This window comes from Glycine max, chromosome 9 (assembly GCF_000004515.6).
Source record: "Glycine max cultivar Williams 82 chromosome 9, Glycine_max_v4.0, whole genome shotgun sequence".
Taxonomy (NCBI): Eukaryota; Viridiplantae; Streptophyta; class Magnoliopsida; order Fabales; family Fabaceae; genus Glycine; species Glycine max.
In genome coordinates, this window is record NC_038245.2 from 36,266,559 (window position 1) to 36,289,464 (window position 22,906).

At 29.4% G+C, this 22,906-nt stretch overlaps 2 protein-coding genes across 5 annotated transcripts; both read left to right on the top strand.

The window, feature by feature from the left end:
- Nucleotides 1-7,664: 7,664 nt before the first annotated feature.
- LOC100306297 (protein phosphatase inhibitor 2) lies at nt 7,665-13,408 on the top strand. Of its 4 annotated transcripts, none has more exons than NM_001363370.1 (5): nt 7,686-7,759; nt 8,729-8,800; nt 10,829-10,941; nt 11,360-11,536; nt 12,858-13,408. In NM_001363370.1, the coding sequence occupies exons 2-5, from the start codon at nt 8,796-8,798 to the stop codon at nt 13,091-13,093; spliced, it is 531 nt and encodes a 176-aa protein (NP_001350299.1). In that variant the 5' UTR covers nt 7,686-7,759; nt 8,729-8,795; the 3' UTR covers nt 13,094-13,408. The 4 variants fall into 4 exon arrangements, with proteins under 4 accessions (XP_006586620.1, NP_001350299.1, NP_001236639.2 ...); NM_001249710.2 differs by having other exon boundaries at nt 12,870-13,408; XM_014779542.3 differs by lacking the exon at nt 7,686-7,759 and adding an exon at nt 7,791-7,985 and having other exon boundaries at nt 12,858-13,325.
- Nucleotides 13,409-19,956: 6,548 nt separating this feature from the next.
- LOC100806940 (cytochrome P450 736A117) lies at nt 19,957-22,443 on the top strand. The gene is made up of 2 exons (XM_014762171.2): nt 19,957-20,963; nt 21,638-22,443. The coding sequence occupies exons 1-2, from the start codon at nt 20,019-20,021 to the stop codon at nt 22,262-22,264; spliced, it is 1,572 nt and encodes a 523-aa protein (XP_014617657.1). The 5' UTR covers nt 19,957-20,018; the 3' UTR covers nt 22,265-22,443.
- The last annotated feature ends 463 nt before the right edge of the window (nt 22,444-22,906 follow it).

Below are 22,906 nucleotides of genomic sequence, written 5' to 3' on the forward strand. Positions count from 1 at the left end.
CACGTCAAAGAATCGAAAAAAAAATATCGTGTAATAGTTTCATCAAGAAAGACCTTGAATTAAGAGTAAAACATAAAAAAAATTATGTTTTCTACCCTTAAAACAATGTTTAAGTGACCTTCTTATGTAATTTATAAAATTGATCTCCAATACATTAAAAATATATATGGCAAATTTATTTCAAAGATTTGACGATTCAACCTATTTTTTAATTATTACTACTCAACGCACTTACCTTTATCGCATCTCGAGGCCATGTGCTGGACAGACTCACATGCCATTTACCAGTGTATGTGACTAAACAATGAATGTCTGCTTGCAACCGACAAATTCTATAAATACCACTAGCAGCTAAAGACATTCGTAGAACTTTTCAAATATTCATCTCAACCCCTACCATAATTTGTCACTTCATATGTTTGTGTTTACTACAACGACCAAATCTACAACATTAATGAGTGTACCACCTTCATTAGTAGCAATACAAAAACTTTCATGGTCAACAAGGTCATAACCCTCATACAATTGCTTAAACTTTTTCACAAAAAAAAAACATTGAACCACACCAACATATCTAACAACTGTGCTTTCGATATCCCATATTTGAGCCAGACAACCATATATGTACACATATTTTATTCTAGGAGATGATCCTGATGTTCAAAAAATGTTTAACATTTTTTATAACAACTCAACACTACCATTTTGTGGAGTTATTTGCCACAATTTGTGACAACAATAACTCACCAAACAACCAACATGACTCAATCTCCAATGTTGATGACCTATTATATGAATACGAGAGTTGTTGGGTCAAGGACCATGATAGTGATAATGACTCCTCTTTCGGGTCGAAAGGATGTAACATGTCTCCTTCCCACGAACCAATATTCAAACGAAATTGGTAATCTGAGGATGATTCATGTGTTAGTTCTTTCTACTTTGAGGTGCTTTAACATTATGTCATTGTGAGTTTGCATTGCCTACTTCATTTTGTAGTTGTTGTTTGTAGTACTTAATTTAGGTAATGAAATAAATCATTTGTTTCAGTTTATGTTAATAATTTGGTCCAAAAAATGACAACTCACTAAAACACAAACACTTGATTTTTATAAGTCTATGTAAATTAATCAAATCTCTATTATTTACAAAAAAATTGGCATTGAATTGACAACTCAATTTAACTTTAAGTCTTAAAGTAATAATGGATGTCTGGTGCATCAGGTACCAGAATAAAATCACAGTCGAGCTTGACAACATTTTACAATTTATCCATGTTTCTGAAAAAAAAAGATAGATGATTCACCAATAAAACTAACATTGAATTGACAACTCAAAATTTAAATTCAAGTCTCAAAGTAATAATGGGTGTTTGGTGCACCAAGTACTAGGATAAAATCATAGTCGAGATTGACAACACTTTGTAATTTACCCAAGTATCTAAAAAACAATAGATATTCCACCAAAAAAATTGACATTGAATTGACAACTCATAATTTAAATTCAAGTCTGAAAGTAATAATAGATGTCTGGTGTACCATGTAGCAGGATAAAATCATAGTCAAAATTGACAACATTGTGCACTATATTGATAAAAGCAAAATTAGAATAATGGTATGTCTCAATACACATCAAACTGATGTTTATTTTCAATGTCCTACTCCAATATCAATGCGAGTTCCTAATGAGTGTTCTTTAGAAACACTCAAGAGTAGAATGCACAACACCCTTCGATTAACCAATGACCAATTTGTGAATGAAATTTGTTATCGCCATCCATAGATGCAGGTCAACAATCATTTTTTTTTTCATTCTCTCTGACTGAAAAATGATGATGATGTTTGCACAATGTTAATGTGCAATAAGAAATACCCATGTCTTGGCCCTATAGAATTGTTATGTATCATCAACAGAACACCCGATGATATATTCAACCTACTTTGATCCACTATCACTCCTACTCATGATATAATGTTGTATTACAACAACAAGTGGAAGATATCACGACAAGACGATTTTTTGGGTTACTCCTTCACTAAAACAAAACCAATAAGATTTGAAATTCCTTCTGGGTATAGCATCAAAACACTATAGGGGTTTTCCTTATGGAATTCACGAATCATTATTGGTTAGACAATTATTCTTTCGACAACTAAACAATACAAAATATTCAGAAGAAAAAAAATCGAATATCAAATAATAGAGTTGAAAAATAATAAAGATGTGTTAAAGATGTTAGCAAAATCCAACAATTGGAAACATTTTTGTCCAATAAAAATTTTAGCTATTTCTAATAAACCAGTGACCTAACTATTGGAAGAAGACATGTCCGCTGCACAATACTTTTCAAACCATGATTAGTTTCATCATTTTCATGTTTCAATTGTTATTATTGATGCATTTCATTATTTCTATTTTATTATGTTCAATTTATTATGTTTGTCTGTCTAATTGTTAGTATATTCTGTTATTTGAGTGTTTTAATTTCTTCATATAATATACCTAAGATGTGATAATTATATATTCATTGTGTTTTTAATCAATCTATTCTTTTAATCATTTTATCTTTTTTCATTTATTCTTTTAAGACTATTAATTATTATTTTAATATTGCTAATAAATTATTAAACAAAAAATATTCTCATTATTTAAAAAATAAAATAATAATATTAGCAAAAAATAAATTATTTTTATAAAAATTATTAAAAAAAAACAAATCAAAATTTAATAAAAAAATATATTAAAAAAATCAAATAGAAGTCGAGTTCCCCAATCTCGACTTCTTAACTTTAAAATTTTAATAAAAAAAATTAATATTTTTTAAAAGAAAATATGAAACAAAGAAAAGTCAGGTTTCTCAACACTTTGACTTCTCTCCACACTTAGAAATCAGATTTAATTTAAGATTTATTTTTGTTGTATGTGTATTTTGAAAAAATTGTGAAAAGAGAAGGTGTATTTTGGGGGAAAAAACCCCACAAGGTACATGTTCGATTTAGATATTTGTTTTGGTGAAGAAATATTTTTTGAGAAAATTAAGGGTGTGTTTGGTTTGAAAAAATGTTTTCTATTTTTATTTTTCATTTTTATTTTATAAATTATTTTCATTTTCAATTTTTCATCATTTAAAAAAATATGTTTGTGGGTTTTCTTTTTATTTTCTGATTTTCTTTAATAATTTTTTTTCCATTCATTATTTTAAAAATTCATCCAATGACATTCACCGATTGGGGGAGATTGTAAGTTTGAGTATACCATTCTTTAATATGTTTGTAAGCTTTCTTTTGGTTTTTGGTCTAAAAGAATTTTATGACACATTGTCTTAACCTGTTTTTATTATATGAGCAACAGAAGTTAAACTATTTTAATCATGAATGTTTTTTAAAAGGATTTTAATCACGAGTAAAATTATTATTATTATTATTATTATTATTATTATTATTATTATTATTATTATTATTATTATTATTATTATTATTATTATTATTATTACAGTTACAAACTTACAATCTCTTGCACTTTTTTATATTAAAGGATGAGAGAATTAAACGAAAAGGAGAGAAACAGAATAATTTTTTTATATTAAGAAGTTTTTATAATTTTCTTTCTGATTTCAATGATTTTTTTTCACACTTCTTATTTTTATGGTACATCAATGAGTATTGGGTGAGATGAGAAAATTTTATCCTAACTTCTTATAATTATAATTTTTTTTTTCTTATGCCTATAGAAAAACAAACATAACAGTATTAGGACGAGAATACAAAAATATGTTATTAAAATAAAAACACTGGCCTTGCCAAATAAGGTTTCTTGACCAAAAGGCACCTCCTTAATTTATAAAAAATTACAGAATCTCAATTTAAACAAATAATAACAATTAAATTAAAATTAATACTTATGATCAATTTTAACAAAATTCATAATTTTAAAATTACTTCACATATTTTTTTAACTCAGCATTCACCAAAAAATAACAGCTACTCTCTCTCCTCCTTCACCTACGACCCTACCACCACCTCCTGCATCCTAAACGACACGCTCAACCAGAAAGACCAATTTATCCTTCTAAAAAGAGTTCTCCCCCAGTCCCCAGTGATAAATTTGGAAATAAGCCAAAAGCCCAAAGAACCTCAATCTCCTATAAAATTGCTAAGAATTCTTTCTCCTACTAAAAACACAAGGCCACAAATTCTATCAGTTTACCTATTATAACAACATCCACTTTCAAACTGCAACCTTCCATTGGCTTTCTTTGCCCTCAAAAAAAGAATCATATCACTCATATTTTCATACATTATTTTCTTCCATGGCCTCAACAAAATGCATTTCGGTGGATGCTTAAAAAATATGTGAAATAAAATTATAAAAGTAAAATAATAAATTTTATTAAAATTTATTATAATCATTAATTTTAATTTAATAAATATTATTTATTTAAATTGAGATTCCAACTTTATATAAATTATTGAGGAGATGGATTTCGGTTTCTTTACAAAATTTATTTTATGCTAGAGCTTTCTTATTTTTAACGCCAGCTTTCTTAATCCTCACGCCACCCATAAATCCGGATGCATTTATACAAGGTTGACCTATATTTTAAATTTTATTTTATTTTATATGTTAAACATTTAATTTTAATATTTTAATACTACTACAAATCTGAAGTCGTGCAATTTTAATATATTAAAATAAAAAAAATAATTATAAATAAATTACCTAAGATAAAAGTATTTGTCATTCTGGTTAATCCTCCATATAAATATAAATTATGCATTATTTATTGAAATAATTAGTATTTAACTTTTACTTCAATCTAAAGACAAATAACGATGCCTTACCAAAAAAGAAAAAAAAAGACAAATAACAATGAGAAAGGTTTTTTAAACGGTGCGTGAATTAATGGGGGGATGGGGTTGGGAAAAATAGCAATTGGCCTTCTGTTTACAAATTATTTATTTAAATGGGTCTATTCTGAAATTGTTTACTTCATGGGTCTATTTTTTTTTTTACTATAATGCGCTTTTCTGTTGGGTACATTTCCTGAAATAGCGACACGTGGCATGACGTGACTAGGTGCCAGGCACGATCAGACATGCTGATCTGTCAGACACTTCCTTCCACGCTTCCCTATAAAATTCCTCCTCCTCCTTCGTTTCATTTGCACTACGAAATTGTTGAAGTGGTCTATGCTTAGCTGAGTCTGACTCCTTGTTGTTGTATGTATCATTGTTGAAGTGCTTTATACCGGTTATAAATTTTGCTCAAAACTAATAAATGTTTTTATCTTCAGTATATTATAGCATTATTTAATATTTATTCTATTGATGATAATAATGATTATATTTTGTAGGTGCATAGACTAATTGACACGGACGATAAAATGAAATAGTAATTTTGTTTATATTTTTTGTGTGATAAATAGTAATTTTTTGTAACTTAATAATTTAATATTTGGTTATAATTATGTTGTGTTTATATATGTTATATTTGTTTGTTGATGAAAATAATTATTTATTGTAGTAGTTTTTATGTCCACCACATATTTAATTATTTTGTGTTGTATTTTAATATTACTATTATTATTAGTTAAACTCATAATTATTTATGTTGTTGGTATATTTTTTTAATAGATAAAATTTACATAGACATTAAAAATAAATGCTGATTGTTTTGCATCATGAGTGTGCGAAGTAGTAATTTGTTCTCACATTAATTTAATTTATTTTGAGTAATTTGTTGATGTTAATTTATTTTAGGTTAATAATTTATGTTATGTTAATATATTTTTTATATTATTGTTTGTTGACGACATTAATTATTTATTGTAGGTATATTTTTTAAAAATGAGTTCAATTATTACACTCTGTCTATTTAAATGGTAAGATTTACTAAACTGATGATGGTATCACATTTGAAGGCCCTAAAAAAAGTTATTCAAATAAAGCGTGGTATTAGTTTTGAGAGTTAAAAAAAAAAGGATACACGACAAGGTAAAATTATAAAAACATGAAAGTATATCTACGATCACTTGTAGATTTTTAGTTGCAGGTAAATATATTACACTTCAAATTTGTGACGATGAAAATGTTGAAACAATGATTGAACGTTTTGAACAACAACAAGAAAGGTTTGTCATAGAATTATATGTTGAAGTTGATGTTGCGGGTGCTTCTACAATTAAAATCCCTATATAGAAAGAAAAAAAAAATAATCATACATATCATAAATAATAAATAAAAAATAACGATATATTTAAATATATTTTACTAATGATTTTATTATAACAAAAATGATATCCATAAATACTAAAATAATTAATAACATTAACATCATTAAATGTATATAAAAAAACACATAAATTCAAGTCATCTATATAAATAAATATTAATGGTTTGGCAATTGTGGTTGTTGGTTAGGTAAGTACTAATTACGTTCCAGCACAATTGGAAATGCGATAATAAAGATATATCCAATATATTTTTTAAAATACTAATATAATAAAACAAAAACTATAAAAATAAAAAATAAAAAATCATAATAATATTATCATTAAAAATATTAAAAAAATACAAACACAAATCATACATATTAAAAAAATTATTTTAACATTAACCACAATATTAACTATTTAAATGACAAATCATAATTGATATCATTAAATATTAATAAAAACAATAATATAATATTTAAATGAAAAATGATAAATAACAATATTATTATCTATAATTATCTTCAACATCAATTAACAATATTATATTTTTATAAAATACAAAACAAATCTAACACACTATAAAAGTAACAATAATTACCTCTACAAACAAATCCACTAAAAAAATAAAAGTAAAATTCTTTAGTTGATAAATGAACAACTGTAAACAAAAAAACAATTTGTTACATAATTAATAAAAAATAATTAAAATGATAAAGAAATTAAACTAACAGGAAAAATAGATAAGTGGTTTGGGGGGGGGGGGGGAGGGGGACCGCGGGCTGCGTTTTTAAGGCAGTTGGACGCGCTTGGGACCCAGCGCGTTTGCGACAGCAGTGCTAACGAACGCGTTTGCACGCAGAGCGTGTCCTAAGGCGCCAGCACGCAGAGCGCCAACTAAAGCTCCAGCATCGCCGACGCATCCAATCCTGAAGCGCCCTCGTCAGTAGCGCGTCCAGACCTATTCCACCGCTAGTCACGTCATGCCACGTGTCACTATTATGGAGAATGCGCCTATCGGAGAAGCGCTTTGTAATAAAAAAACAAATGCACGAAATAAATAATTTCAGAACAGACCCATTTAGATAAATAAAAAAAGATCCCAATTGATATTTTTGTCGATGAGGTTGTTCTTCTTAATAACCAAAATCTAGATGTATTATTGTATTATTAAGTTTTTTATATAAAAAAAATTGTGAGTTGAGTTTAAGGAATTTATCAGATCATGTTTTAAGACTTCGTTTATAGATATTGTTTAAGATTCTTACATCAGCTGGAGAGAAATTCTCGTGAGACAGTCTAATTCTTATTAATTAGGAGGATTGTGTTTATATTGTATTATTTAGTTTCAATTAATTTTGAATATTCTAAATATCTGAATATGCTTCTGTAATTCGAAAAAATAAAAAGGGGCAATATCGGAAGTACGAAATTTTCAACGTGGAAAAAGTGAAAAGCATTCGATGCTACTGCTAGAAACCCCGTTTTTTTGTGGAAAAAAAGCATTTTGCAACTGCTCGCAGCTTAACGCTGCAATTTCTTTCCAAGGTATCACTATTTTTCTCACTTCCTTTTCTCTTATTTCACTCACTGATTGTTTCCCGAGAAAATGGGTTTTCTTTTTTCGTTTTCGTTTTCGTTTTCGTGGAATAGACGATGAAGTCTTATCGCTTTTAATTTGTGAATTTTTTAATTTGGTTATGAAATTCACCAGACTCATGGTTTCGGACTTGTGGTTATAAATGGAATTGGCGTTGTTGGATGTACTCAAACGGTTGTTATCTGTTTTGTTCATCGCCTAATATGGATTTCAAGTTTTCGTGTTTTGCATTTCTTACTGTGTTATGAAATTGCTTTGTGTTTATTTATGGTTGTATTTTTGTGTTTCTGAGTTAAATTTAGTTTTATGTTATGTAGATTTGCTTTGAAGGGACTTGCTACTTATGTATTATCCCCAAGGTTTAGGGTTTGACTGTCAAATAGTAACTTTCAACTGCTGATGTTATGGTAGTGAAATCTGTTAAACTGAAAGGTTTTCAACTTTGTTTCCCATACTTAGAAACATATGCTAGATATAATGTTTTGGATTTGCAATTTAATTGCAGTAAATGATGATAATCTTGAGTTTCTGGTATTGAAGATAATATTGAGTTTCTGGTTTGTATGGAGTTAATAGAATTTTATACTTGTAATATGAAATATGAATGCTACAGTAAGACCATAAAAGTCATTGGAAGTTGGGAACAAGGATACAGTATTACTTGTCTGTAGCAGGACTTTTTTCAGTGGATTTCTCAACTCTCATTTTTTAATGTTGTAATCAATCAATCTTATTACCTTTGCTTCTTCATCAAATTCTTAGTTTACAATTATTTCTCTCAATTTATTATATTGCTTTGGCATTCTTTAACTAGTCTAGGATGGTGTTTCTGCTTAGATTTTTCATTTTTCTATATTTCTCTATTTGTGTTCTTGAAGCTCAATAACTTACTGCATAAACCTCTAATGTTTTTCCAGTTGATCGAGCGACTTCAGGATTGCCTTGCATACTTTTGGTGTTTGAAGAGCTAATCTGTCTACCAAAATGAAGTAATACAAGCAAAATATCTTATTTTTATTTGTGACAAGAAAATTCTTAATCTGACTGAAATTGAATGGTCCTTCTTATTTCATATTGTATATTATAGTGAGATAAAGTGAGGAATCTCTTCACCTGGGATAATGTAACCATGAGACTTCTAAAAGGGTAGTTGTACTTTCTAACAAGTTGAAAAATTTCATTATTTATTGGTGAATATGGGCTCTTGGAAACAGATAACTTGTGTTTCAAAAACTGCATATTATTAAAACAAAGTTAAAGACTCAAGGTTCCTTTACTTTTGTGCTTTCTAGTTTATTTTTGTTTGATACAAGAAGCCTGGATATATATTTTTGTTTGCTTTGTGAAGCCTGGATATATTTGAGGCAAGAAATCATAAATGAAATTTAAGAAGGTTAGACTATATAATATTTGAGAGATGGTTGGAGTAGCGCCTATTGTAGAGAAGATGGTGGAAAATAGACTTAGGTGGTTTGGGCATGTAGAGAGAAGACCGGTAGACTCTGTAGTGAGGAGAGTAGACCAGATGGAGAGAAGACAAACAATTCGAGGCAGAGGAAGACCCAAAAAGACTATAAGAGAGGTTATCAAAAAGGATCTCGAAATTAATGGTTTGGATAGAAGTATGGTACTTGATAGAACATTATGGCGGAAGTTGATCCATGTAGCCGACCCCACCTAGTGGGATAAGGCGTTGTTGTTGTTGTTGTTGTTGTTGTTGTAGACTATATAATATTTGGTTGTAGCATGTTTTTTGTGGGTACTTGTCCTTTTCCTAGGGTTGGTCAATATTAGGGAGATGATCTTTATGCTACCTTAATTGGCATGGGGAATTTATTTCTGAAGTTGGAGACTGCAACTCTTGTGGTTCAATATTATATAGACTTTGTGTGTGTGTGTTTGTTTTTTGTTAGAACACAGCCTAACAGATGTTTAGCCCAATGCAATTTTTTTTCCTTTCATGTTTTCTTCTTTGTAATGCATGCAATGACTTCCCTATACGTAACCAAAGCCTATATATGTTAAGTTAGCTAGAGGTTGTGTAATAGCTCAAATTCTTTCTTGGTCTTGAATTTGAGCACAAATAGAATGTGAAAGGTGAGGATAAAAATAATGTTTTGTTGATTGTAAAACTTGACTGATATGCTGTTTGGAAGATGCATAATTAATCAGGGTTGCTCCAATGCTCCCCAGGTTTTAGAGTTGTTAAGGAGTCACTTTGGGTATTAGAGGTTTGCAATAGGGTTGTTATCAGTGGTTCCTATGATGTCCTAAGTCTATTTTTGGTGCAAACTATTTTCAAAGATAGAAGATAAAAGATGCTTTTTCGGAATAGTGTCTCAAGAGTTTGAAGTTTGGATGATAAATGATCATGCATTTTGATGTTTGGTATGATTGTGACAGTACCACCAATAAATAAGTAATATAGGAGGAGGAATAATAGGTTGGACAACAGGGAAACTATGGGCATTATTCGATGTAACAGAATATTAACTAAGGTTTGGTAACTAACTGAAGGAGAAGTTGTATTGAAAAGAGGGCAAAACCAAGAGAGGGGGGTAGTTTGTATTTTAGGAATTCATTAGTGGGGAGAGCTTTAGGTACTTGGAAGGTTACTATCTTGAGAATTTTATCCTGTTGGGTCTCTGTTCAGTATCACTTTGATGCTATATCAAATGAAATTTCTGCAATAAAGGTGTGCTATTGCGTTGCAAAATTAAGGAAGAAAAAGGGGCTGGCATTTGTATGTTCAATTTGTTTTTTAATGTCTTAGAAATCTTCTGGATCAGACTTGAAAGTTTAATTAAACATTGCATTGCTTGTTGAGAAATGTGTGCTTATTGATTGAAAAATGAAAATGTTTAATGGAATATTGGTACTTCCAATCTCTCTAATGGTGCAATATATATCTGAGAAGTATTCCAATGATCTTTTTATTTTTATACTGTTCTACTTTCAAGCTCATCATATTACCCATTCTTAATGTAATGAATCTTGCTTTTGGTATTGCATTGTAGGGGACGTGTAAGGTGGGATGAGGCTAATATTGGAGAAATTGAGGCAAACAAACCTGTGAGGCAGAAAATTACTGAGCCTAAGACTCCATATCATCCTATGATTGATGATGACAGTATGTAAAGCTCACTTAAACTTTTTGTTTCTATTTAATTAAGTCTGCATGTATGGGTATATGACTATAAATACAAATAATCTTCTGATTTTATTTTAAGAGCTATTTACTATTAACTATAATATATTGCTTTTATTCTTCTTGTACTGGGTATTTAAAGGTATTCTGTATTTTTAAAATGTTTCATTTCATAGGCAAGTTCAAACATTTAAGCTGAACCTGGGCCTCTGCATGGTTTGGGTTGTAAACTTGTAAATCTAAAACATATATACTAAGCTAACTCTGTTGACAAAGTATGTGGAGATGCTCATTTTGAGGTTCTATTCTCAGGCTTGCTCTTTTGCTGTAGTTTAAAAAGACATTGTATGTGTGTGCAGCAATCTTCTGAAAATCAGCATGTATTACCTAATTTTTCTAGGTTCTCTATCTCCTGTACGAGGAAGTTTTGATGCATGTATTGATAATGAAAATCGTGCTGAAGCAATATGGAGTGCTCTGAATGATGTAGCCTCCAGTAGCAGAAGAGGCACTGGACAATCTGGTGGTTGGACATCATCTGAGGATGAGCCAGAAGCAATGGAGCAAGATGATGATGGTACTGTACTATTATTTGACATTCATTTGCTGTTTTTCACATAGATCATGTCATTTATTGTTTTCTTTTATGATTGTTACCCTTAATGAATGCTTGTGCTTCTCCTTTATGAGAATTGGTTTTAATTATTGATTTCTTATCGAAATAATTGAAATCTTTGAATAATTATATAAATATTGCCTTAATTTGCATATTTTAACATGTAAGGATTATAAGATGAAGTCAGGTTGTTTACTTTTGCTTTGATATTTATTATGTCATTCTTGTGTAGATAATAACGGAATCAGGGATTCTGACAGACCTAGTAATATAGAGCTATAAATGAATTTGGTTGACGTTGCTCATGTTTTCTGTTTATGTTGTTTTAGCTTCATAATCAAGAATAGAAAGTCGCTTGTTACTGCTTGAAATTTTCTAATTTTTCTAAACTAGGAATAATATGGAATGAACATAATATTTGTAGAAAATGGGTGAGCTAATATATCCTTTGGTCCTGGAAAGTGACAACTGGTGTTGCTTTGGTCTCTGAAAGTGTTTGTCTATATAAATTGTTCTCTAAAAGTGAACCTTCTAACATGTTCACACTATCCAGTTATTAACCTGCTAACAATTTTACCTCCTAAAGTACTAATTTTATGTATCACAACTTTCAGGAACCAAAGCTATACAAGTTGTCACTTTCAAGGATCATATTGTATATTAACTGTAAATGGATTAACTGTATATTGTTAGGGAAGACAACTTTAGAAATGCTTGCATATGATGAGTTAGTTCTGTCTTTTTGATAATTAATGAGACAGCAGTAATTATCTCTTCTTGGATTTGAAAGGGCTTTTTTCCATTGGTGGTGACCAATAGCTAATTGATTTATATAGCTTAGAATGTTCTGCCAAATCTTGATTAGTACTTGTGTTGTGTCGGCCTGGGCTAAATATCAGACTTGGAGGAGATATAAGGTTGGTTGCGTTGGTTAAAAAAGAAGGAAAGGAGGAAAAGGTCGTGGGTTCGATCTCTCCTGATAGCAAAAAACTAACCAACTAATAATTAACATTATTCAATAAAAAAAAAATCAGACTTAGAGACTGCTTACTGTTTCAAATTTCAGTAAATTGTGTGATAATGAGTTGGGATCTATTTGATAGGGAAAAGGAAAAGGTATTGGAATCTTGTCATATCTTTCTCTCATGGAGGGAAGTTATTCCATTTAGATGAGCATGTAACATTTTTTGCCATTTTTCTCACGAGTAATTTAGCAAGTATATTTGCTGTTGTATTAATGGATTGCCTATTCTTTAACTAACCTAACCCAAAATAATGTTAGATTCTGAAACAGATAGGAACTTGAGTTTTAAAGAGCACAGAAAGGCCCACTATGATGAATTTCTTAAAGTCAAAGAGCTGCAAGAGACGGGTTCTCTTGAGGATGAAAGTGACGAGGATCATAATTCTCAACCCAGTAAGGCGGAGAAATGTGAGTCGTCTTCACTGAGTCATAGTGTAAAAGAGATGGTCATTGAGGGTAAGAAGTCTTCAACGCCTCCAGCTAATGGTTCTTAGACAGTGATCAACAAATAAAATCCACTGTCTTTTCATTAGTTTCATTTTGTGTATTGAAGAAAACTAAATGATTCACTGTATTGTATCATTTGTATGTAAATAGTTTCTTTCTTCATCATGCTTATTATGATCCGTTCACACTTTGGTTGTATTCTGGCAAATTGGTTTATGTTCGGCATCTTCGAGGAGTTTGCTTGTGGCTTTTATAAGTAATTAAGGTTGGATGCTTAAAGGGAGCAAATATATCCCAAACTGGAACTATATTTCATTTCTTATTTCCTTGTGATTTGTGTGGGAGTACTATGCCCCAGTTTCTAATCCTGTCCGATTCAGATGAATCTCTTGCCGCCACTGAGAACCCAATTACTATGCATACAGAAAAATATTGTTTTAACTTTATTTAAAATACATCATTATTTTTTAACTGAGTTATTATAATTAAATTATATATAAAGATGTGAGTTTCCTAATCCTTGACGCAATCACTAAATTAATCCTGGAACCGAAGAGTGCATGCGCGCTTTGAAAAACAAGAAACCCTTCACTCTACCACTACGTTGCTCTTTTTTTTTTTTTTTTTTTTTTTGTGCATGTTTCTTGAGTGCGTGTTGGATTTCTTCCCATTGATCTTGGTTCTAATTGCATCTTTTCTTCCTGCACCCAAAATATTTCAGGAAAATCAAAAATACCATTATGTATAGTTTATACAGATTGTTAAAAAATATTTTATGAAATAATTTAAAATTAATGATCCATGTAGGTCTCAAATTTATTAAAAAATTTATTATGTAAACTTATATGTGTATTATATATATAATATAAATTTTAATGTTATATAGAACGATATTAATTATTTTTTAACATAATTGATTTATTAATTCAATTGATTAGAATGTCATACAAATAATGTGAAAGTTAGACCTGCATGGGACATTAATTTTAAATTATTTCATAAAATATAATTTTAACAATCCGTAAGACTCATACGGATTGATAGGATATTTTCGGTTTTCTCAAAATATGCTTGTTGCAGGAAGAAATAGGGTAGGTGCAGGAAGAAAATCCCTTGCATGCATGTTCAAACTCTTCTTTAAGGTTGGACTTCGTGCGTGTTGGACTTCTTCCAATTGATCTTGGTTCTAATTGCATCCCGTGTTCAAACTCTTCTTTAAGGTTGGAATTCTTCCAATTGGTTCTAATTGCATCCCGTGTTCAAACTCTTCTTTAAGGTTGGATTTCTTCCAATTGATCTTGGTTCTAATTGCATCCCGTGTTCAAACTCTTCTTTAAGGTTGGACTTTGTGCATGCTGGACTTCTTCCAATTGGTCTTGGTTCTAATTGCATCCCATGTTCAAACTCTTCTTTAAGGTTGGACTTTTTCCATATTGATCTGTTTGCATGCCACCTTAGGTGTATGATATGAAATAACCATATGAATATGATTTTTTTTCCAACTTATTTGGGTCTATTTGTTTCAGTTTATTTTTTAAAAAATATTTTTTAATAAAATAAATAGTTTTTTCTTCTTTTTTTTTTATGTGTTTGACTAATTTGTTTTTCTTCAAAAAAAATATTTTTTACTCTTTTGGTGAAATAAATTCTATCATCTTCTTAAACAAGCACTTTTTATTTTTATTTTTTTATTTTAAATAAATTGACTCAAAATTCCATTTTGTGATTTTTAGTCTTTTCTAAATAAATCTTGTACTTGTATCCTTTAAATTCATTATCAATCGTTGGCCATTAGTTATCAATTTTTAGTTTTTTTAGAGAAGTTATCATTTTTTGGTTGTTAAATATTAGTTGTAGGATATTGGTTATCAATAACCAACTTTATAAGTAGTTGTTAGCTTAATGCTTAAATATATTTTTAGAAATATCTCACTTTTTGCCCTTAGTTTTTACTAATATATCATTTTTTATGCTTTACTTCTTGCAAATATATTACTTTTATTTTAGTCCATGTAATTATAAATATGTCACATTTTTTATTTATAGTCCCTACAAAATAAATATGTCATTTATTTATTTTAGTTTCTACAAATAAGAATGTATCACTCTTTTCTATTGTAGTCCCTATAAACATGGTTATCAAACTCTCAAGTTAACTCGCTAACTCTTACGAGTCTACGAGTCCACTTGTCCTCTGCGAGTTGACTCTTGAGTAAACTCTTTTCTTAGTAGACTTTGGACAAACCTTATAAACTCTAAGTAAATTCGATAGACTCTCGAGTTTATCACCAAGTTAACGAGTTAGCAAGTTAAAAAAATTAGACCAAAATGTAAGTCATTTTTATTGTTTTTTGTCTGTTTAACATTCAACATACCTTCATTTAGTGTGTTATTCTCAAATACAAAATTCTCACATTTAATGATATCAAACCCTTGTTCTCTAATAACATCAAACCCTCGATGAGAATGATCTATCATTACTATAACGTCTCCATGTTATTATCTAGTAGTGATGTATTATTACTAGACTTGGTTATTTAAATATTATGAACTTTATGATTTACTGTTTTGTTTTATTATATTGTTGAAATGTTTAATTAATATGTTATTTAGAAATATTTTGTTATTATTTTTGTATGAAGTAGACTCTTATGAGTCTACGAGTTGAGTCTATAGAACTCTCACGGGTCTGCGTAAACTCTCGAGTTTGATAACCTTGCCTATAAATATGTTTTTTTAGTCCCTATAGCATCAACAATTCAATACAGGTATATTTAATGGAAAAAGTAACAATAATAGGAGCCAATTTTTATTTTAAATAAGGATCAAAACTAAAACACATTTATTTTATAGTGACTAAAAATATTTTATATATTAAGGAAGTATTGGATTGAGATTTTAAAAGACTATTAAAAAAGTTGTGATTTTTAAAAGACTATGTAGAAATGTTATAATTTATCAAACCTTTTAAAAACACTTTTATGATTTATTAAGATTTTGTAATTTATATTTTAATGAATTTATATCATAAGAATTTTAAAGATTTAAAATGATTTTATAAATTTATAAGATCTGTATGATCTTTTAAAAACATTCAAAATTATAGTAAGAATATAATAAGATTAGATAAAGAAAAGTAAAACTAACACAATTTTTTCAATCTTCTAATAGCTAATTGACTCTACCTTCGTGTTTTTCTATATTATACTAGTAATCATGCATTAGTATCTTTTCGTTGTTGCTCTTGGATTTGAATAATAGGTTCAAAATTATAGTCATTATTATCTTATGAAAGATGAAGATGAGTCTATTAAAGGTTTGCTTGGAAATTTATCACAACATTTGTTGTAAAGTTATGAAGTGTTCCATACGAAGATGTTATATCGCCTTCAAATGAAGATAAAAGATAGAAGGAATGATATGTGATGAAATAAAGAAAAGTCTAACAAAATCTCAAGGTTATGAGTAAGATAGTTCAATAAGTGTGATATTTATTATTGTTTTGAAACTTGGATCAGATCAGTTCGACTGAGAATCAATCACATGTTCAGTCCAACACTTTCTAAAAATCGGTGCATCCTTAAATCGATTTAAAATTGCTGGATTGATTGAAAATCGATAAAAACCCCAAAACCAGATGGGTTAACCAATTTCCTTTAAAACTATTTTTTTTTATAATTTTTTTAAAATGACATCGTTTTGATTATAAAAAAAAACTCATAACACTTTGAAGTAAATTTTTTTTATTATTATCAATTTATGTATATTATATTATTTTTTTTCAATATTATTGAAATATCATATTAAAATATTAAAAAATATATTTTATTAAAACTAGTTTGACCTCGATTGAATCATTGATCCTCAATTCAGAGGACATTAATGCTTATACATTTTACTAAAAAGTCATATAAAGTCCATTAAAATCATAATAAAAAATCTATCAAAATTTATATTTTTTAAATAACAAAAGATATTTTATTATAAGTTGAAAAAAATATTCCTTTAAATATCATTGAATTTCATTGTTTTCCTTGAAAAATTTTAATAATGTTAATTAAGTATCATAAGATTTTTTTTTTTATAAAAAAAGGGAAATGCTTTTTATTAGAAACAATTTTTCGTCTAAAATGCACGAATGTTGTGGCAACGTGCCCCCTCTTAACGTTGTGTTTCAATTGTAAACGAAGCCCGCATTTTCGTTTCTGTTTCAACTTTCGATTGCAGAGGACCCGTTAAATAAACTTCTTCAAGACCTTCAATTCCCTTCCTTGCTCGATTCCTTTCAAGCCACTCATGTGTGCTTGCTCCACCAACCTAATCGTCATACAAAATGAAATTCATAGACTGGAAAGGGGTATAATACGCTCAATCAATTGTGATGGTTGTCAGGTCTTGATTGGTAATAGAGTCATTATTGTGGCATTTCACCGAATGTCTCATGGACGGGTAACAAGGGTCTGTGTTCGTGTAAATTGGGGGAGTGTGGTTAGCCAATGCCCAATTATTTCAGTTCGAATAAACAACCATAGTCTCAATTACATGTGTTGTTGAACAAGTTTAACCTACACGCAGTAATGGGTTATCAATTTGGGAGAAAGGATATAGAGGTTACTGCGATTAGCAAAACAATAGCAGCAGAGATGATAAAATTGATGAGCTGTGGATGTGGTGAAGGTGTCGGCGTGTCGCAACGTAGTGATGAGAACCAGAGAATACAAGCCCGTGGGAGTTCTAATTTTGTTGTCACTTTTATTTTTATTTTTTAATTAAATTAAAATAAACAAAAAATACAAACCCATGCGTGAAAAATAATGGTTAACGTCTCCTTCGTGCATTTCATGCCAAAAAAATTTCGTAAGAAATAACGATGCTGGATTTTTTTTTAAATCATAATCCAATAGGCTCCTTATTTACTCTACTTATGTGACATTGATAGATAACATTGCTTGATTTTGTATCATTTGCCAATGTTATTAAAATTTTATTGATCACTAATTTGGTTGAGATTCCAAAAATAAACTAATGGATGATTAATTGAACATTATAAATAAGTATACAGATTGATAGATTTTATAATAAGAATATAAATATCAATAAATTATTAATTCGAGTGAAATTAAATTAAATTTAATACTTATTAAATAAGGTCTCAAATTTAAATTTTATAAATAAAAAAATTAATTAGAAAAAAGATTTTATTAAAATAATTGATTAAATTTTTCGATAAATATTAATCCTTGTCAAAGATAATATATACGTATGAATGTCATAATTTTAATTTACTAGCTCCTTTTGTTTTATATTAAGATCCAAAATACAAGTCTTTTATAAAAGACTTCATTTTAAATCTTAATATAAAATATTTTTTAATGTGTTTAGATTAAATTTAATTTTCCCATAAGAATTAGTTCCAGTTTTACATTGAAAGTAAAAAAAACAAATAAATGCTTCTACTTTTAATCTTTTTTACCATAATTTTAGATGAAAAATCAATTCTAGTAGCTACCGGAACACACTAAAAAATGTTTCAAATTCAACAATAAAAATTCAATTCAGGTTCCGCTGCCTCAACGTTTCAATTCACCAATAAAAATTGCCATTGGAATATTGTGTGATTTGGAAGCTAAGTTCAGTGCTGTCACTATATAGGTGAGTCCAGGCTTTGTGCAGACATTAGATGCATTGCAGTAGTGTACAAATCGACCGTGTGATCAACTGGATTCTCACCTCAGTCACCTGTTTTTATCATTTGAAACTGAGATGCCACTTTTTACTGAATTAAATACATAATAAACTATCCAATTGTGTAACTGAACTGGTTATGATGCTAACCGCAATTCAACATTTTTTTTATTTTTGCAAAATTATTTTTTTTTCTTAATCTTTATAAATCATGTTTATTTTATTTTACCTTTGTAATACTTTAGATGACAATTTTTCAATATTAAAAGTGTTATCTAAAGTAATTTAAGGACTAAAAATAAAATAAACATAATTTATAATAATTTCTTTTACAATAACAAAAACTTAAAAAATATTAAATTATAAAAGATTAAAAAAATATTTAAACATAAAGACAATGAATAATTACATAAGGATTGGATTTCTCTTACTTGATTAGAAACAGGATAATGCTATAAACGAATTAATATTTCACTTAAATAGTATATATATATATATATATGATTTTTCTTAAATAAAGGATCAATTTCTATTATATGAATATTTTTATATATTCTTGTATCATTAGAGTCATGATATTTGTACATCCTATTATTTAAACATCTTTTTGATATTTTTCATTTTTTTATATTTATTTTCTTATTACATTATATCATTTATCACATATATATTTTTTAATCTTTTTCATTGCTCTTTAGGCATCAACTAGTATTTTAGGTGTTTAAATATATTATTATTATTCAAAAATTAAAAGGAGAGTATGAATATTTGGACACTCACTTTTTCTAAATATTCCATCAACATTTTTTTAAATTTTTTTTTCCTATCTTTTTCTTCTTATCATATTATATCATTTATAATATTTATATTTTTTCCCTCTCTTTTATCTCTTTCTCACTAGATGTCTAATAGCACAATAAGTATTTATAAATAATTTTTGAAAAATATTATGTGAACACTCAATATGATATTCGACACCTAAAAAATGAAAAAATAAAAATAAAAATATAAATGTAAGAGAGTTTATGATGTTATAAAAAAAAATTACTAATAAATAAGAAATGGTAGAAAAGTGATTAAAATAATAAAATATCTATATCATTCAATAATTTTCCTTCAAAAAAGTGTTGCACGCGTAGCTCGTGTGTAAAATCATGAAACGTAAACATATTCTCCACAAGCACACGTAGCTGGCAATGACTTCCAACGCTTATAAATATCTTATTCTGCATTGATATTTAAGCACCACATTAAGGAAAAGATACTACACACTACAACTAAAACCCAATGTTAACCTCTCTTGAAAACTCTTCATCCTGGTTCTTCCTCCCATTAATGGTTGCTTTCACCCTCTTTGTTTTGTGTTCTGTCCACAATCTTTTATCCAAATGGAATAATAGCTCCAACACTGCAATACCCAAGAAAACCACACCACCATCTCCTCCAAAGCTTCCTATAATAGGAAACCTCCATCAACTTGGCACACTCACACACCGCACTCTCCAATCCTTAGCTCAAACCTATGGTCCTTTGATGCTACTTCACTTTGGAAAAATGCCAGTTCTTGTTGTCTCAACTGCTGAGGCTGCACGTGAGGTTATGAAAACACATGACCTCGTTTTCTCCAACAGACCACATCGTAAGATGTTTGATATCCTCTTGTATGGTTCCAAAGATGTGGCATCTTCTCCATATGGCAACTATTGGAGGCAGATAAGGAGTATATGTGTCTTGCATCTTCTCAGTGCCAAAAAGGTTCAATCTTTTGGTGCAGTGAGAGAAGAAGAAATCTCCATAATGATGGAGAAGATTAGGCAGTGTTGTTCTTCCTTGATGCCTGTGAATTTATCTGATTTATTTTCTACACTCAGCAATGACATAGTGTGTAGAGTTGCTCTTGGAAGGAGATACAGTGGAGAAGGAGGAAGTAACCTTCGTGAGCCAATGAACGAGATGATGGAGCTATTGGGATCTTCAGTTATAGGGGACTTTATACCTTGGCTTGAATGGTTGGGAAGAGTTAATGGGATATGTGGTAGGGCTGAGAGGGTGTTTAAACAGCTTGATGAGTTTTTTGATGAAGTTGTTGATGAGCATGTTAATAAGAGAGACCATGATGATGATGTTGATGGTGAAGCCCAAAATGATTTTGTGGACATTTTGTTGTCGATCCAAAGGACAAACGCAGTAGGATTTGAGATTGATAGAACAACTATAAAGGCTTTGATCCTGGTACGTATATAATTAAGATTAGTTCTTGTCTCATGTCTGATCCTGCATTAATAGGTTCCTAAATCTAATATTCTAATCGCCAACTATGTAGTATATATACTCTTTGTTTTTAACTTCATAGAATCTTTACTTTTCTGATTAAAACATAATTTACTTTTCATCCTACTAAAAGTAAATGACATTTTATAAATCAGGGACTCGTATATAAAGTAATGGCTTTGTAAAGTTAAGATAAGGTGACTGGCGTTTACAATCTTAAGAAAGTGGTGGTTTACTAATTAATTTTGTATCTTCAACATTGGTGTAATGTTAATTAGCAACAAATTTTAAATTCACCTGGGGAGTTGGGGTTCATTGAGTAATGCGAGAGTTTTATTAAGTCCTAATTTTTATTTAACAAGGCTTACATGAATTCCACCCTTCATGCATGGTAGAGTATTATAAAGAGTTAAAACTTAAAAGAATATGTTATATACTGGCCTTTCTTTTTAGTCCAATTATTGTACAAAAATTATTCTTGACTTTTAATTCTCTTGTAGTATATGATTCTTCGACAAAAAATTAGGTCATATGCTTGCTAGTTATGCAAAATATGGATACATGTTGAGTTTATCTTCTTTCTTGGAATTAAAAGGTAGACAACGAAATTGACAACGAATAGGAATTTCTTTTAGGATATGTTTGTTGCAGGTACTGAAACTACCACCTCAATCTTAGGGTGGGTGGTGACGGAACTCTTAAGGCACCCAATTGTGATGCAGAAGCTACAAGCTGAGGTAAGGAATGTGGTTGGTGATAGAACTCCCATAACTGAGGAGGATTTGAGTAGCATGCATTACTTGAAGGCAGTGATTAAAGAAACTTTCCGTTTACACCCGCCAGTTCCTTTATTGCTTCCAAGGGAATCCATGCAAGATACCAAAGTGATGGGCTATGACATTGGAACTGGCACACAAATAATAGTTAATGCTTGGGCAATTGCAAGAGATCCTTCATATTGGGACCAACCTGAAGATTTTCAGCCCGAAAGGTTCTTAAATAGTTCAATAGATGTTAAAGGACATGATTTTCAACTGATCCCATTTGGAGCAGGAAGGAGGAGTTGCCCAGGATTAATATTTTCCATGGCTATGATTGAGAAGTTACTAGCAAACCTTGTTCACAAATTTAATTGGAAAATACCTAGTGGAGTGGTGGGAGAGCAGACAATGGACATGACTGAAGCTACTGGGATAACCAGTCAAAGAAAATTCCCTCTTGTGGCAGTTTCATCTATCCCTAGCTACATACATATGAAGTGAATAATTAAATGATAAAAATAATAAGTTGGAAGGTAAATATGGGACTATAATCTTAATATATAATGTATTATCAAAATAATCTATGGCCGATGGTGCTTTCATAGTAATCTATTTTTAATTATAATGATTGTTGGATAAATGTATTGATTGTTCTATTTAGTTATGGTTATTCAGTTAAAGCTATCATTCAATTGTACTCTTTTAGCTACTTTCTATGTAAGACATATCTATACAGTATTTAATCAAGTGATTTTTATAATTTCACTTATCAAAGTGTTGTCAACTTAAAATTTTCTTTATGATCATTAGTGCTAGATTGATCTACAAGATACGCTTGAAACTCGTTTGTGCAATGTTCGATCACTTCAATATTTTTCCAATTATGTTGTCTTTAAAGTTGAATGAGGACAATATTCTACCATGCGAACAACAACCATGACAACTTGTAAAGGTTTCCCAAATTCATTAATGCATTATTATAGTGAGGATGTTCCACCAAAATAAAATAGTGAAGAATTCTGATGAATCAATATTCTGATGAATATATATATATATATATATATATATATATATATATATATATATATATATATGCTATTTGGGGGCAATATGATCATTAATTATTGACGTCATGACTTCTTG